The 16,259-nt window shown below is 44.5% G+C and overlaps 3 protein-coding genes across 3 annotated transcripts; 1 reads left to right on the top strand and 2 right to left on the bottom strand.

The window, feature by feature from the left end:
• Nucleotides 1-748: 748 nt before the first annotated feature.
• LOC147989776 (uncharacterized) lies at nt 749-5,846 on the top strand. Its single transcript, XM_087536088.1, has 4 exons — nt 749-1,059; nt 1,486-3,475; nt 4,445-5,398; nt 5,478-5,846. Exons 1-4 carry the CDS (start codon nt 749-751, stop codon nt 5,844-5,846), a joined length of 3,624 nt encoding a protein of 1,207 aa, XP_087392214.1.
• A 548-nt stretch (nt 5,847-6,394) lies between these two features.
• On the bottom strand, nt 6,395-7,982 carry LOC147989775 (uncharacterized). The gene is made up of 3 exons (XM_087514449.1): nt 7,667-7,982; nt 7,414-7,560; nt 6,395-6,949 (listed from the first exon to the last, which is right to left on the bottom strand). The coding sequence occupies exons 1-3, from the start codon at nt 7,727-7,729 to the stop codon at nt 6,425-6,427; spliced, it is 735 nt and encodes a 244-aa protein (XP_087370575.1). The 5' UTR covers nt 7,730-7,982; the 3' UTR covers nt 6,395-6,424.
• Nucleotides 7,983-11,866: 3,884 nt separating this feature from the next.
• On the bottom strand, nt 11,867-15,337 carry LOC125529856 (uncharacterized). Its single transcript, XM_087514399.1, has one exon. The coding sequence runs from the start codon at nt 15,201-15,203 to the stop codon at nt 12,186-12,188; it is 3,018 nt and encodes a 1,005-aa protein (XP_087370525.1). The 5' UTR covers nt 15,204-15,337; the 3' UTR covers nt 11,867-12,185.
• Between the last annotated feature and the right edge of the window lie 922 nt (nt 15,338-16,259).

Raw genomic sequence — 16,259 nt, 5'->3', positions numbered from 1 at the left:
TTTGTTGGAAAAAATATGAACATCTACAACACTAAAGCTATATGGTATGAAAATTAATTTCATGATGCATCTAACAATATTGATTTCATATTGTGAATCTTGATAATTTTTTCTATAAACTTAGTTAAAGTTGATAAAGTTTGATTTTGACCAAATCTTATATGCAGACTAAAAAGAAAAGGAGGGGGTATGTACTGAGGACACATCCCAGAAATATGGGAGTCTGAAGATGGAAACTGGGACCTGAAATTGAAATGCAAGCATTATGTTTTCTTACATACAGTACATAGGATCCAGGTTAACCTGGGAGTTGCTGTTTCTTTTACTGAAAATCCAGGGCTGCTGCGCACTAGAATAGATGCATATCGCTCACTACGTACGTCCAACTTGGATCATCCAGGTTAACCTGTTGCTGTTTGTAACAACAACAAAAAAAGAGTTATTTACCCAAAACCATCACACTTGGGGCTAGGGTAACAGCTCAGTACCAGATTTGAGCCAAGTCACAAAAAACCACCAACTCTGGGCCTAATCGGTAACGCGGAGCACTGACGGGCCGATTTAGCCACGAAAACAGCGAAACCGACAGGTGGGACCCACCTGTCGGGCCGACGTGGCGCGGGCTGACGGAGGCCGTTAGACGGAGGGGGACGGTCGTTTCCGCGCCCGCTGATTAGGTCACGCACCCGCCGTTTCCCTGTCCAATCCCCGATTCAGTTTCCTCCCGCGCGTTCCTCCAGCTCCACTCATGGCGACCAGCTCCGGCGGCGGCGATGGCGGAGAAGGAGTCGACGGCTCCGGCGGCGATGGCCGTTCTAACAGTGGCCGCCGCCCGCAATGCGACCCCGATGGCAAGTCGGTCCCCAACCCCAATGGCGATTCGGACTCGACGGCGGCGGCTTGGGGTAAAGCTGTCTTGCGGCTGCCGTCCCAATATGCGGAGGAGGCAGAGAAGGCAGCTGCGGAGGAGGCGGAGAAGGTAGCTGCGGAGGCTGAGAAGGCGGCGGCGGCTGATTCGTTTGGGGAGGAAGTACCCCCCTTGCATCCATCTGAATCCAGGTAAATCTTAGTGCAAAATACCTAGGGTTAGGGTCTAGCAGTACTGGTTGGTTAGGATACCTAGTGTCAGTTCTAGCTATACCTAGGGTTAGGCCTAGTTGATTGCAGCAATATTGTGCTGAATATGTAATAGTTTTTATTGTGCTACTGAATGAGAAACTGCATTTTATTATCTGAATATTATACATAGATCTTAATTGTATTTTATTATCCTCATACATAGATCTTAGTGAATGAGGAACTGCTTATTAATGACATGTTGTTCAGAGTTGTTTGTACTGAATATTGCTGTTAGTCAGTGTTTTTGTACTGAATATTGCTGTTATTCAGTGTTGTTTGTACTGAATATTGCTGTTATTTAGTGTTGTTTGTACTGAATTTTTTAACTGTACTGAAAATGTTGTTATTTTGTTTTGTATTGTGTAGGCCTGAGGAGCCATGGTCATTATATTTTAAGTTTCCTTCTAAAGATGCTGCCAGAAAGTATGCCCTTGTGAAGATGTATGAGAGAGACATCACTTATGGCAGTTTGCTTAATGTGATGGTCAGAAATGGATATGGAAGTGATGACAGTATTTGCTACCTGAGGAAGGATGGCATAGGGATGCAAGGGATATCTGTCATCACAAACAACACTGAAGTGGATGATATGATAAATCAATTTAAAACCAGCCAGACATTGTGTTTGTATGTTAAAGAGGGGAAGTTATATAGGAAGAGGAAGCAAGCACCAGTAGAACCTGAAGAAGTGGACCCAGCTGAAACAGTTGTAGATTTGACAGTGGACCAACATGTTGTTTTTGCTGTTAATGAGTCAGGTGTTGTGCACAAAACAACAGATCATTATGGTGGCTCATCATATGTTCTTGGTACACAAGAAAGTGTGAACTATATGCCAATAAAAACAATTCCTCCACCATGCCAGCCTGTTGAGCCAGAGAAGGCAGATGCAGAGCATGAAAATAATGCATTGCAGCAAGTCAACACTCAAGTAAGTGTGAATTATGCAGATTTCCAGTTTGATACAGATGAGGAGGAGCTTGCAGCTACTGAGGACCCATCTGATGAAGATGATGATGACTCAGTATTTGATGAAGACTTTGTAGCTGATCTGGACATCCCAGATGCAGATTCAGATTCCATGGACTATGAAGAAGAAGATAATGTAGCTAGAGAAGAAGAACAGAGGAGGAAAGTGGACAGTGATCTGAAAGACACAATTGCTGACATTAAGAGGAAGAGAGCTCAATACATGAGCAGTACACACTGTGAAGGGGACACAGACCCTGAAGATTTATATGACATAGACTTGGAGGAAGAGGATGATGACTATCAAGAGATAGCAGTTCCTGAGCCTGTTGAGAAGAAGATAAAGAGGCCTGGGCCTACTAGTAGGTCCCACTCTAGTGCTGACAGAAGCATGAATGAGGACTGGTATCCATCTTCAGAAGAGGATGATACAGGCTTTGAAGCTGATGATGATGGCAATGAACCAATGTCCTTTATAATCCCATTTGGTAGAAGGAGCAGAGCTAAGAAAAGACCACCCAGGGTCTGGTATGATGAGGGCAGGCTGCATCCAGAGCAGCAATTCCAGCTTAGGCTTTGTTTCAGAGATGTGTACCAATTTAGAGAGGCTCTTCTGAATTTGCATGTGAAGCAACTTAGAAGATACAAATATCACAGAAACTGCAGTGATAGGGTAATAGTGTGTTGTGATGGAGAGGGCTGTCAGTTCCACATGGTTGCAGCAAAGATCACTAATGAGCCCACTTTTTGCATTAAGAAGATGATATTGGAGCACACATGTCCCACCCAATCTGAGAAGACAAGGATTAGCTCAAAGTGGCTTGGCAACAAAATGCTTGAAACTATCAGATCAGACCCCAACACTACTGTACCTGCTATAGTTGACAAGGTTAAGAGGCAGTTTGGTGTTGAGGTGCCCAAGATGATGGCATGGAGAGCAAAGAGGAAAGCAAAGGACATTGTGCTTGGAGATCACAAGAGGCAATACAAGAGGCTGAGAGATTTTTTGGAGACTGTGAAAGCTACAAATCCTGGATCAAGATGCATTGTCAGTACTGTGAGTGGAAAAACAAGAGAAAACCCAACTGCAGGACCAAGGTTTCATGGTCTTTTTTTCTATTTGAATGCATGTGTTGAGGGATTTTTGAATGGATGCAGGCCATTCATAGGCCTAGATGGTTGTTTCATTAAGTTAACTAGTGGGGCACAAATACTAGCTGCTACTGAAAGGGATGCAAACAACAATATGTATCCCATAGCATCTGGAGTGGTTGGAGTTGAAGACACACCAAATTGGTCCTGGTTTTTGACTCAACTGAAGTATGCCCTAGGAGGGACTGAAGAGGGAAAATTTGGAAAGTACACATTCATGTCTGATAGACAGAAGGTGAGTTCATCTACATTAGTTCAGCACTTAGTATAATTAGTTCATTATGTTGTTTTGCATTTAGTCTAATTAGTTCAGTACTTAGTATAATTAGTTCATTATGTTGTAATGCAACTTGGCGACACTTTGGTCAAGATAGCCTAGGGTGACCCAAAAGGGCCATCATAGCCTAACCAACCTTAATTTGAGCCCACCTACCCTAGTTGCCACTTGTCGAGTGGTACTGTAACTTGCCGACACTTTGGTCAAGATAGCCTAGGGTGACCCAAAAGGGCCACCATAGCCTAACCAACCTTGATTTGAGCCCACCTACCCTAGTTGCCACTTGTCGAGTGGTACCGCAACTTGCCGACACTTTGGTCAAGATAGCCTAGGGTGACCCAAAAGGGCCACCATAGCCTAACCAACCTTGATTTGAGCCCACCTACCCTAGTTGCCACTTGTCGAGTGGTACCGCAACTTGCCGACAATATAATATTACTACAACAATTAAACTGAAATAAATCAATATAATATTACTACAACAATTAAACTGAAATAAATCAATATAATATTACTACAACAATTAAACTGAAATAAATCAATATAATATTACTACAACAATTAAACTGAAATAAATCAATATAATATTACTACAACAATTAAACTGAAATAAATCAATATAATATTACTACAACAATTAAACTGAAATAAATCAATATAATATTACTACAACAATTAAACTGAAATAAATCAATATAATATTACTACAACAATTAAACTGAAATAAATCAATATAATATTACTACAACAATTAAATTGAATTAAATCAATATAATATTACTACACCAATTAAATTCAATTAAATCAATATAATATTACTACACCAATTAAATTGAATTAAATCAATACAATTAAATCATTATAATTTCTTTTCATAATTTGTTTTCATAATTTCTTTCATGTTAACGAATTCAAAATCCTTTTCAGGGTCTGTTGAATGCAGTCACAACAGTCTTTCCGAACTGCCCTCATAGGTACTGCTTGAGGCACATTTATGCCAACTTTCAGAGAGCAGGATTCAGAGGGGAAGACTTGAAGAAATGCATGGATGCAGCTGCATATGCTTACACTGAACATGACTTTCAGTTGGCAATGGAGAGCATGAAGGCTGAGTGCAAGGCTGCTTGGGAGTGGATGTCAAGGATTCCTCCAAAAGCTTGGTCAAGACATGCAATGGATACTAACTGCAAAACTGATCTGGTTGTCAATAACTTAAGTGAAGTTTTTAATAAGTACATACTTGATGTAAGGAACAAGCCAATTGTCACCATGATCAATGGGATCAAGGACAAACTTATGGTAAGGTATCAGCAAAAGAGAGAGGGTGGACTAGTTTCAAGATGGGAAATTGCACCAACTTATGTTGAGAGGTTAGAGGTGAACAAGAGATATGCAAGGGACTGCAAATCATTGATAGCTGGACCAGGTCTTTTCCAAGTGAGTAGTGGGGATAAGACCTACTCTGTTGACACTAATCTGAAAACATGTGGTTGTAAGAAGTGGGACATCTCTGGAATTCCTTGCAACCATGCTTGTTCTGCCATCTACAGGTCTAAACAACTACCAGAGGACCATGTAAATGTTTTCTTCAAAAACGCTATGTACTTGGAGTCATACAAGCCTATCATTTACCCAGTTCCTGGTCCTGATTGTTGGGTGAAAACTGCAACTCCTGACATTGACCCACCTCAGTTCAAAGAAGACAAGAAGGGACCAGCAGAAGAGAAAAGGAAGAAAGGCAGATTTGAGCCTCCTCAAGCAAAGCAGACATCAAGGATGGCTACAATAACTTGTAGTAACTGCAAGTTGCAGGGCCACAAATACACAAGTTGTGCAAAGCCATTGAGGCCAGATCTGCAAATCAGGAAGAACAAGCACATGGTATGTTTTTTTTGACTTCCTTCTCTGTCTCATCACTCATTAAGTATCACTGAAATTTATCCAACAAAAATAATTGCAGGAAAACAGGACAGTCCCTGCATGGCAGCAAGGTGGAAGCTCAACATCTGGTACAACAACTCCTAGGGGTGCAAGCTCTACATCTGCTTCAAGGGGATCTGCTGCTGGTGCTTCAAAGGGCAAATCTGCTAGAGCTGCTGCTACATCTGCTAGAGCTGTTGGTTCATCTGCTAGAGCTGCAAATTCTTCTCCTTCTGGTATTGGTACTGCTGCTGCAAGGAGAGGTGCAAAAACAGGTGCAAGAAGTTTCAATCCTCCAAGAACTACTGCAGAAGCTTCAACTAGCCAGCCAACAGGAAATAGGCCTAAAAGGGCAAGATACATGAGCAAAAGGATGGAGGGGTACTTCTATGCCAGTGGGAACTATTGAGAGTTCTTGTTTGACTATGTATCCAAGTGCATGTGTGCTCCATCAGGCACTAGAGCAATTTATGTACCTATCTATAATTATGTGCTTGCTAAACCTATGTATGGATCTTGGTTTTATGCTATGAGGAACTGCTATCTATTATTCTTGTGTACTGCTATGTTGGCTTGCTTCAATCATCATGTACCTATCTATAATTATGTCTACATTTACTCTGTACTGCTATGTTGTTTGCACTCCCTGATAATCACATTATGTGCATAATAATAATGCCAGAAAGTTCCTGGTATACTCATGCCATAAGTTACTAGTATTTCAAATTTTTCTGTGCACAATAATCAAACTATCACACCAGTTTCACCTGGAGTGAAGTAAATATGATAGAGTACTCAATATGATACAAGAGATAGCACTACAAATTAAGTTCAAATTCATGCCATAAGTTCAAATTCTAGACTTGCAGATAAACTGCATAATTCAGTACAAATTTAACCATTACAACAGTACAGTGCACTTCTAGTAGGGCTGATTATTCAGTGCAACAGAGCACAACTACACAAGTACAATGCCACATTACATAACTAAAATTCATCACAGATATCCTTCAACTTCTTGATCTTGTCCTTGTAGCCATGCTTCTGTTTCAGCAAATCAGAGATGATGTACTCTAGCTTTTTCTTCTCTTCCTTTAGTTGGTCTCTCTCTGTGAGCACTTGGTCTCTCTCTACCACAAGCTTGTCCCTCTCCTGCTCTGCCTTTGCCCTGAGTAACTGATGTAGGTTTGTGCAACCATGGTCTGCCAGCTTCTTCTTCTTCATCTCCTCTTTCAGATCATTGAGAGCCAACCTAGTATTGCCCAGCTCAGTAATAGCATCCTCTTTGTCAGCCACCATTTTTGCAAAATCAAGTTTGAAAAATCTCAGCTCTTCTTCCATCTTCCTCTTTTCTCCAACTAATTTGTAATTCTGATCACCAAGCTGAACATTGTCTCTCACCCTGTCATTGATTTCTTTGTCATACATGCCCCACAATTCAGTTAGGCAGAACTGCATAGCCACTGACCACTCAGGGTCTATCCACTCCAGATAGTTGCACTTTAGTTCAGCCTATAATTCAGAAAAAAATATTGTCAATCATACTACACAAGAGCCTATCAAATTAATATGTGTTGTCAATAAGAAAGCCTATCAACTTGTGTTCATTTAAATGCACAAACAATTAAGAAAGCCTATCAAATTAATATGTGTTGTCAATAAGAATTTTTTTTCACTTTTAACATCATATAAACTAAATATATGTTGTCATTAGTAAGTACAAAAGCATAATTTCCTACTGGCACTACTTAATTATTTGAGCAACTTACACTGCCATAGCATAATTTCCTACTGGCACTAACAATGTTGTACACTACTTAATTATTTGGAGCAAATTACACTTGCGTAGCATAATTAAATCCAACTGTGGGCAATGACAATTGTTCACACTAATAAGCAGAGCAAAATTTCCTTCTGGCATTTGAATGGAGCAAAAACTAACTAAGGTTAACTAAATACAGTACTAACCAACATACCTTCTCCTCAGCGCAAGCAAGAAAACGTCGGCCAGTGTCCGTAGATTCAAATGCTACTAGCCTGAGGCAAGGCTCGCGATGCAGACAGCGAGAGGAGAGCTCATGAGCAATGCCACTCCATTCATAGCATGGGATAGTCTTAGGAAGCTTAAAACCAAAGAGATTGAAGAAATCAGCGAGTTGACTCTAAGAAATCCCCAACTCAAGAACCCTAATCCTAACCCTAAATGCTGGAATCCCCAAATGCACGTACCTGGCTAGTCACTGACTCGTCCTCCGAAGAAGAAGAGCTTGACCCCTCGCTCCAAGAAACCATGGCGGACCGGCGGACGGCGGCGAGACGACGGTGGCGGCGGCGGCGGCGGTCGTCGAGGTCGAGACAGAGGGGTCGGATGTGCTCTGGTGCGGTCTGGTCCGACCAGCGACCCGCATGGCCCACTAATAAGCGGGCGCGGAAACGGCCGTCCCCCTCCGTCTAACGGCCTCCGTCAGCCCGCGCCATGTCGGCCCGACAGGTGGGTCCCACCTGTCGGTTTCGCTGTTTTCGTGGCTAAATCGGCCCGTCAGTGCTCCGCATTACCGATTAGGCCTAGAGTTGGTGGTTTTTTGTGACTTGGCTCAAATCTGGTATTGAGCTGTTACCCTAGCCCCAAGTATGGTGGTTTTGGATAAATAACTCACAAAAAAAACATCCCTTGAGAGGCTCCGGGCACGATTGCCATGCTGGAGCAAGCAAAGCAAACATCCAACGCCGCAGCACAACTACCGACATACCAAACTTACACAGGACCAGAAAGTTGCAGGCATTTACTACATCGAAGAAGAAAAGGCGATGTCGTTGGGCGCCGGCAACAAATGTCGAGGAAGCAGGCTGGGATCCACGGGGAGGGGCTTTGGCTCTCCAAGCACGCCGTGGTAATGGTCATTCACAAATCACAAAAGGTCTCTTAAGAAAGCATTATGTTTTTATGTTGAGGAAGCCCCAAAACTAAAGATGCAAACTATCATATTGGAAGAACAACCTATTGAAACATTTTGAATTGAGATACATTTGATGTAAATAATGGTTTTAAATAAAAATTGGTCAATTCTCAGAAGTTATGGTAAATTAAATCTGGCATGAAAAAATCACAACCGAAGTGGACTCAAATGCTAAACTGTTTCTTATAAAAAAATACACTTGGAGAGACATAACCGCAGATCCTAGGGTACAATGAATCAAAAGCTTGCTAACACAAAATCCAAGCCACAAGAGATGCATCAGCTAAATTATCAGTGAAAGCAAAATGTACCGCTTGTTGCTGTGAGGGCGCTGATAGGACAATATTAATCAAATCGGAAGCAAAATCGCTAAATCAGCCACTTCATGATACCTGAATTTGATAGATGAAGATGGGGACCAAATACCTAACCAGAATTTCACCTCCATGGAGGCATGGACAATGGAAGTAGTCCTTGCTACTTCAGGTTAATTTATTGGAGGACCTCTCGAATATCCATAGCTTGTTGGTATCCATGTCCTTGATGCACCAAGGTAATCATATCCTCGGTGTTTCCCTGCAAGCAATATCTCAATTAGCGACTACATGTTCAAATGAAAGAAACACCCTTGTCGATTAAGGGCACCTTCATAAATCAAAATACATGCGTAAAATTCAATCAGATATATTTTTGGCATGCTTCAGCTTCTGAGCACAATTCCTGGCATGATAATTGGGACTAAAAATACAACTTGGCATGAAAAGTTTTTTTAACTGTTGGCATTAAAAGTTTTAGCAAGAAGTTCTGGCAGGAGCACCTGGCGGCTAGCCATGGAAATAAAGTTGAGCATTTTTTTCTGCTAATTTTTCTTGTGTCTGTGTGTGTGCGCGCTTAACTGCACAAGATAGTTCTATACTTATACAGATGCAAATATACTGAATCTCCTTTTTAAAAGTTACAATGGAAAAATCTAGAAGAAATTCTAAGTTAAGAATAATAAAAGTAATAGTACTGATCACCACAGTAACCGAAGGAACACCTTAGCAGGTGGAGCATGCCCATGCCCATAGAAGAGTAGGCAACAGTTTCATACGAGCCAAGGCCAAGGTCTCCGATGAAGACCATCTGATCTATGGTTGCCTGCAAGCCATTTTGCAGTTTGACCCACGAGACTGAACCATGTCGACGCCAGGATTGCATTTTCCTGCCAAACATATAGTTGTGAATACACCGTCATCAATCTTTTCTTGGTGAGAAATCACTTATGGCCCGAAAAATAAATACACTGTAATACCTAGAATTTACAAGGTTTGGTTCTGAAATAAGTCGGGGATGTTGACCAAGCTTTGACCTTTTAACCATCCATCTTATGGAAAACCCAAACCAGCGGCTCACTTCGCTTCGTCGAGCAGCCCTAATACGAGTATTAACTTGTACGAAAAAGAGTCCAGATGAATATTTAGTGAACGCAGGTCATGTATGTTTAGAAAAGAATAGAGATAAACAGAAATAAAACTCCCCCTCCTACCAGCCTCCTATTGCTACGCAAGCACAAACCTACGCACCGCCACCGCCTAGGCTTATATAGTTCAAGATCATGCACATCAAAGCCTTTATCACTTGCTCCAGACCACAATGAAATGCTACTGCTGGAGACAGGCAATTCCACATGTCTGGGCTTGTGATGCCTAAGGGCTAACAGGAAGCACACAAAAAATACAAGGAAAATTGGAACAGTAAGCATTTAGAAACTGTAGGTAACTGATGTGGAGACGCCATGTTCAGAATAAGTTTCTTTAGCATAGTGGTCATATTATTTCCTGGCATTCCTACACTTTGTCACCAAGCAGCAGCGCAAAAATTAATACATCATGATTAAGCAAGTTCTACTAACTTCCGCTTAACAACTCACACACCTTTCTACCATTTTCCATCAAGTCAAGGTTAAAAAGCAGAATGCTATGAAACTTTCAGCACCTTTCTACCATAATAACTACATATTTACATAGCTTCTTATTAAGACCTGCAATGTGAAATAAGAGTTCGGTTCGGAATAAAGATCCCACGACTTACTTTTGCTCCGTCGATCATCATATAATGCTAACTAAACCCTGCAGTTTATACTAGAAGAGTCGACCACAGCTTTCCACGCTGATGACTCCACCCATAGTGAATGAAATACTGCCTCTTAAGCATAGTGATTGTTTTATCTTTCTACAGACCTGCTGTGGCAATCCAATCTGTAATTGTAAATCGTAGAAATTAGCAGCACAGGCAAATGGGATACACACGATGTGGCCTGTAGGTAACGGAAGTAAAGATGCTATGTTCAGAATAGGCCTCTTAAGCACAGTGATTATTTTATTTCCTGCTTGTGTGAATCCCTGCAGTTCTTCCCAAGCAGTAGTGCACTGGTTACTACATCATGATTCAGTGAGCTCTACCAAATTTTGGTTAACGACTCACTCAGGATGATAAGATAATTCACCAGGGCATTGCAAAGTACAGTTCAGGATGTGTCTGTTTGCCATATAGGGGGGGATCCTGTGCAGCTTTACACCATTTTCTACCAAGTTACTGTAACAGAAACATAATATTGTGAAACTTTCTAGCTGACATACCCACATAAATCATTCTGAGATGAGTGCACAGGTATTAGAAGAGCCAAACATGGATGAGCAGGAATCAGGCAATTATTAGAAATCCCTCTCAAAAATGCCCAGAGCGCCCACATGCCCCAAAATAATCATCTCCACCAAAATTTCTCAGCACACTCAAAAGTTTAAAATCACACTAGCCACAGATTTGTTTACATCTCAACTTACCAGGACAGGATCCTGAACAGGGGTACTCCAGTCCTTCGGATCTCTCTTTACAGACTCCTCCCATGTCAAGTTCGGTCTACCCTGACCTCTCTTGACATTGTCAGCAGTTCAGCATGCTTTAGCCGTCCACTATGCACTGGAGCTTCTGGAGGCCTGCACTTAATATGCCCCGAAACAACCATCTTCACAAAAATTCCAATAGCACATCAAAATTTAAAAATCACATTAGCTACAGATTTGGTTACATCTCAGCTTACCAGGACAGAAGAACAGGAGATAACAGTTCCATTCATATGAGCCAAGGCCAAGGTGTCCCATGAAGACTTTTAAAGTTCATCTCTGGTTCCCCGCAGGAGATCCCACATATATGTGGCTTGCAATGCCTAGAGGCTAACATGAAGGACACAAAAAAATACAAGAAAAAGTGGGACAGTGAGCATTTAGACAATGTAGGTAACTGACGTAACTATGCTATGCTCGGAATAAGCCTCTTTACCATAATGGTCATTTTATTTCCTGGCTATGTTTATTCCTACAGTTTTTCACAAAGCAGTAGTGCACAAATTACTACATCATGATCAAGCGAGTTCTACTAACTTTTGGCTTAACAACACACGAGAATACATTTCTACCATTTCCCATCAAGTCAAGGTTTTAAAAGCAGAATGTTGTGAAACTTTCTAGCTTGACATACCCACATAATAAACCATTCCTCAGCATACAAGAGCCAAATCAGCAACTATTGTAAATAACTGACCAAAATTCCTCAGCATTTCAAAATTTCAAAAATCACACTAGCTACAGATTGATTATATCTCAGTTTACCAGGACAAGCTGTGGAACAGAATGTACAGTTTCATATAAATCCCAAGAACATATCTACACTTTCTTTGGCCCGAGCCGGCTGTTTCGTGCCATGCTTGACGAAACAGAATGTACAGTTTCATATAAATCCCAAGAACGTATCTACACTTTCTTAGCCCGAGTCCGCTGTTTCGTGCCATGCTTGACGACTTTATCGTCGACATGCAGTCCCTTTCTTCGCCTCACGGAATTGATGAGCTTCTTAGCCAAGTTTGGCCCCATGTTTGAACCATCTCCGAATTCCTCAATCTCCTCCTTAGTCTTTGGAACAAAGAAGGGGTCTTGAGGAACAGCTTCCCAGTGACTGAAAGTGAGACGAGCAGTGGCCGCACCGGAACTTCCATTCCAAAGCTTTTCAGAGAATTCAGAGCTCTCGGCAACCGGCAAATGCGCGTGCACCATGTACAAGAAAGTTTCTAGTTGCATCTCCGCTTCCTGCACCTTTGCTCGACAATCGCCAAGAACAGAATAGACACTTCCTAGGCGCTCTATAGGAGTGGTCACTTCACATAAGTACATGGGTTCGACAAGCCTGGGCTTGCTCTGAAGCACGGCCGCCCGGCACGCTTCCCTGACTGCCGCTCTGTGCTGATAAGAGCAGTTGACACTATCTGGGCTGCCAGAGAATATGTAGGGCTCGACGATGAATGCAAGACCCCACATAGGTTCATCACACAAGGGCCCTGCATTTGTGACCTCCTGAAATCCTGAGATGATGATGTTCCTTAGTGCCTCATGATCAGGAACATCTGTGGATGGCTCACTGTCGTCGATAATGCCATTGCTAATCTCTGCATCATCAGACACACTCACAAACCCCAGTTTCTCTGAGACATGACACGTGCCGCGCACTAGAATACCTTCCCTTCCGTTTTGGATGGTTGTCGAACCGCTGCTTAATTTCACACCGGGCATGAGGAGGAGATTCGGACCGACTTGGGAAGGGCCTAGGGCCGAGATTTTGTGCAAGTATCCCAGCAGTGTCTTCCTATACCACTCGAGCTTAACTTCATCCGCTCGCACAGAGAGCGCTTCCAGCTCGCTCTCTACAGCACTGAGCATATCTTGCCTAAGCACTGCCACGGAACGACCATCATCATCCCGAGGACATTGTGATCCCATTGCTCTGTCGCTTCTCGCCGTTTGCCCCTTAATTGTTCGAGAAAGCAATTCCTCATTTTCCTCGAGGACCTTAACCAGAGCATCTGGAAGCCTGATGACTTTGACTCTCACAGCAAATTTCCCATCTGGAGCAATCCTCTCAACGTATCCCTGTGGATCCTTCAATCTATCTACCAAACCAACACCTTCCCCTTGGATGGTCTCCTTGAAGGATACCAAGGGCTCTGAGACATTCAGTTCGACTTTCGCGAACCTCTCCCGCAAATTCTCCACACAATGCTCCAAATGTACCTTCCCAGCTGCAGCAAGGACATGCTCACCCTTTTCTGATATGGAATACTCAACAAGTGGGTCTGCCCGGTTGAGAAGGCTAAGCCCTTCGCGGAACGCGGCCAGATCAGCCACGTTGGCGGGCTCGATCGCGACCTTCAGTATCGGAGAGACCTGGAACGCCATGCTCGCAAAGGGCCAGCAGTTCCTCGTAGATGATAGTGTGGCCGTCTTCATTATATGCTCACCAAGGCCCTTGATGGCGGCCACATTCCCGGCGCCTACGCTGGCCACCGGCCTGAGGCCCTCTCCTAGCATCTCATACAGCTGCTGAACCTCAACCTCCTTCAGATGCTTGCCTGTTGTGTCCCCTTTCACCGGATCATACATCGGTGACAGCACAAACACCTTCTGCCCCGCGTGCAAGACGCCGCTGAAGACCCGCGCAAATGCCAAGAAGCACTCCTCCGGCTCACCGGCGGCCTCCTGGCCGCGGTCGAGGGTAGGTGGCAGATCCTTGTGTTTCACCACAAACATCTTGGACACGAAGACCACCACAGGGGCGCTTGAGCTGGCGCTGCAGGCCACCACGCACCTCCTCACCTTCTCCGCCTCGGCGACGATGCCGGCATGCTCCGCCAAAACCCATGTCGGCAGCTCCCTCTCGGGCATAAGTGCCGGCGCTCTGAATCTCTGGGCGGCGACGGGGTCTGGCGTGCACTCCATGATCATCGTCATCACTGTCTCCGCAAGCGGCAGCCACGCCCTCATCACGGCTTCCAGCACGGCCTTGGGGCGGTCCTTGCTCTGCAGCTCCCGCTCCGATACCTTCAGATTGAAGGCCTGGACGACATGATCGCGCAGCCAGCTTGCGCCGTCCACCTTCAGACCATGATCATATACCTTCCACAGCCGCTTGAGCACCAATTCCACAAATATGGGCTGCTGCTTGATGCCGTTGGCCAAGGGCATAGCCTTCTTCTTCTCCTTATCCCAGTAGTATGCCCCCCATAGCCATTTCACCAGCTTGTTGGCCTGGCCGGCGCGCCCCATGGCCATCACGGCGGCGAAATCTTGGATCCGGAAGCCCCAGCCGTCGCGGGCGCAGCCGAAGACGACATTGCCCTTCTGGGGCACGAAGGTGTCCTCGCCATCGTCGGCCTGCTGGTCGGGGGCGAGCCCATCAAGGAGGGAGAAGTAGGAGCCGGAGCGCAGCGTGGAGTACACGGAGTTGGCCTCGGCGACGATGCGGCGGAGGCGCTCGTAGGCCTCCCCGGGATCGAGGCGGAGGTCGGTGATGAGGCGGTCGAGCTTGTTGAGAACGAGGCAGGGGCGGAGGCGCTCGGCGAAGGCCTTGCGGAGCGCGGCGTGCGTCTGGACGCCGAGGCCGTCGACGGCGTCCACGACGATGAGCGCCGAGTCGGCCACCCGCGCGGCGGCGGAGACCTCGGAGCAGAAGTCGGCGTGGCCCGGGGAGTCGATGAGGTGGACGCGGGTGCCGTCGCGGTGGCGGAGCAGGACGGAGGCGGACTTCATGGTGATGGCCCGCTCCTGCTCCTCCCGCAGGTGGTCCATGAAGCGGGCCTTGCCGGCCATGCTCGGGTTGAGGAGGCCGCCGCCGCCGAACGCCACCAGGTGGTCGGCCAGCGTGGTCTTCCCGTGGTCCACGTGCGCCATGATGCAGGTGTTGCGGACCCGGCGAGGGTCGCCGGCCGCCGCCACCACCATTGCTAGCTAGGGTTTGGGGGCTCTCCCGCAGGGCCTGCGCGCGTGAAAGGGGACGAGTAGGTGACCACGGCGCACGTGCCCTGGTCGCCGCCGATCGCCGCCGTCGTACGGGAGACGAACGCGAAGAGAGCGGCCGCCCCTCCCGTGGTAGTTGGGGCTGGGCCAGAGGCACCCCGTTTTATTTGTGGAGGCAGTTTTTGATCCGGCCTGATTACGAGTCGGGCTGTGACACGGTGTCCTCCTCGTTGGCGCCTTTTTGTTTTTTTAGGGTTAACATGCTTCACTTTATTATTGATCAAGAGTTGGATGAACAGGAATTATAGAGGGATTATGGGGTTCATGAGCCACACATGGCGCCCCTCCTCCGCAAACCTCTTTTTTACCGGTGTCGGGATGTACCGATGGTCCTCCCGCCAATAAGATGCTGCCAACTCAAAAGTACTAGTATTTCTGTATTTCACTCTTTCCTTCATTTAAGGCACCGTATTTAATCAGATGGGCCCACCCACATTACATCACCCATGTCACACCCACGTGACTTCAGCTTTGTCCCAGGCTTTCCAGGTACGATCGAGTCATATCTCTTACTTCCCAAGTCCAGATACAGAACATGTCATTTTTCAATCGATCAAGTTTTCTCACTTTAAACTTATTTGATTTTTCTTAATGTAGATATGAATTTGAAAAAAAGAAAATTTCAATTAATTTCAAAATCTAATTTCAGCTCGTTTAGAAAAAAAACATATTTCAATCCTTTCAGAAATATATTTCAAAAAAGAGTGAAACTTTGTATTTCAAAAGTGTTGCATAAACATTTTTATCTTTTTACAAAGTGATTTCATTTATTCCAATTCCAATTTCATTTTTCACAAGTGAAATTGATTATTGAACCATGAAAGACCTGATTTCAATTCTTCAAAAATATGATTTCAATCCTTTCAAAAACAAATATCTTTACAAAAGACTGAAACTTAGCATTTCAAAAGGGTCACATGAGCATTTTTTATATTTTATGAAGTGATTTCAGTTATTTTTTTTTCCAAAACAACTCAGCTA

Source organism: Triticum urartu, chromosome 1A (assembly GCF_056163025.1).
Source record: "Triticum urartu cultivar PI428250 chromosome 1A, HENAU_Tu73, whole genome shotgun sequence".
Classification (NCBI taxonomy): Eukaryota; Viridiplantae; Streptophyta; class Magnoliopsida; order Poales; family Poaceae; genus Triticum; species Triticum urartu.
The sequence above is the reverse complement of the archived record's forward strand: the minus strand, read 5'-3'. Positions and strand labels throughout refer to the sequence as shown.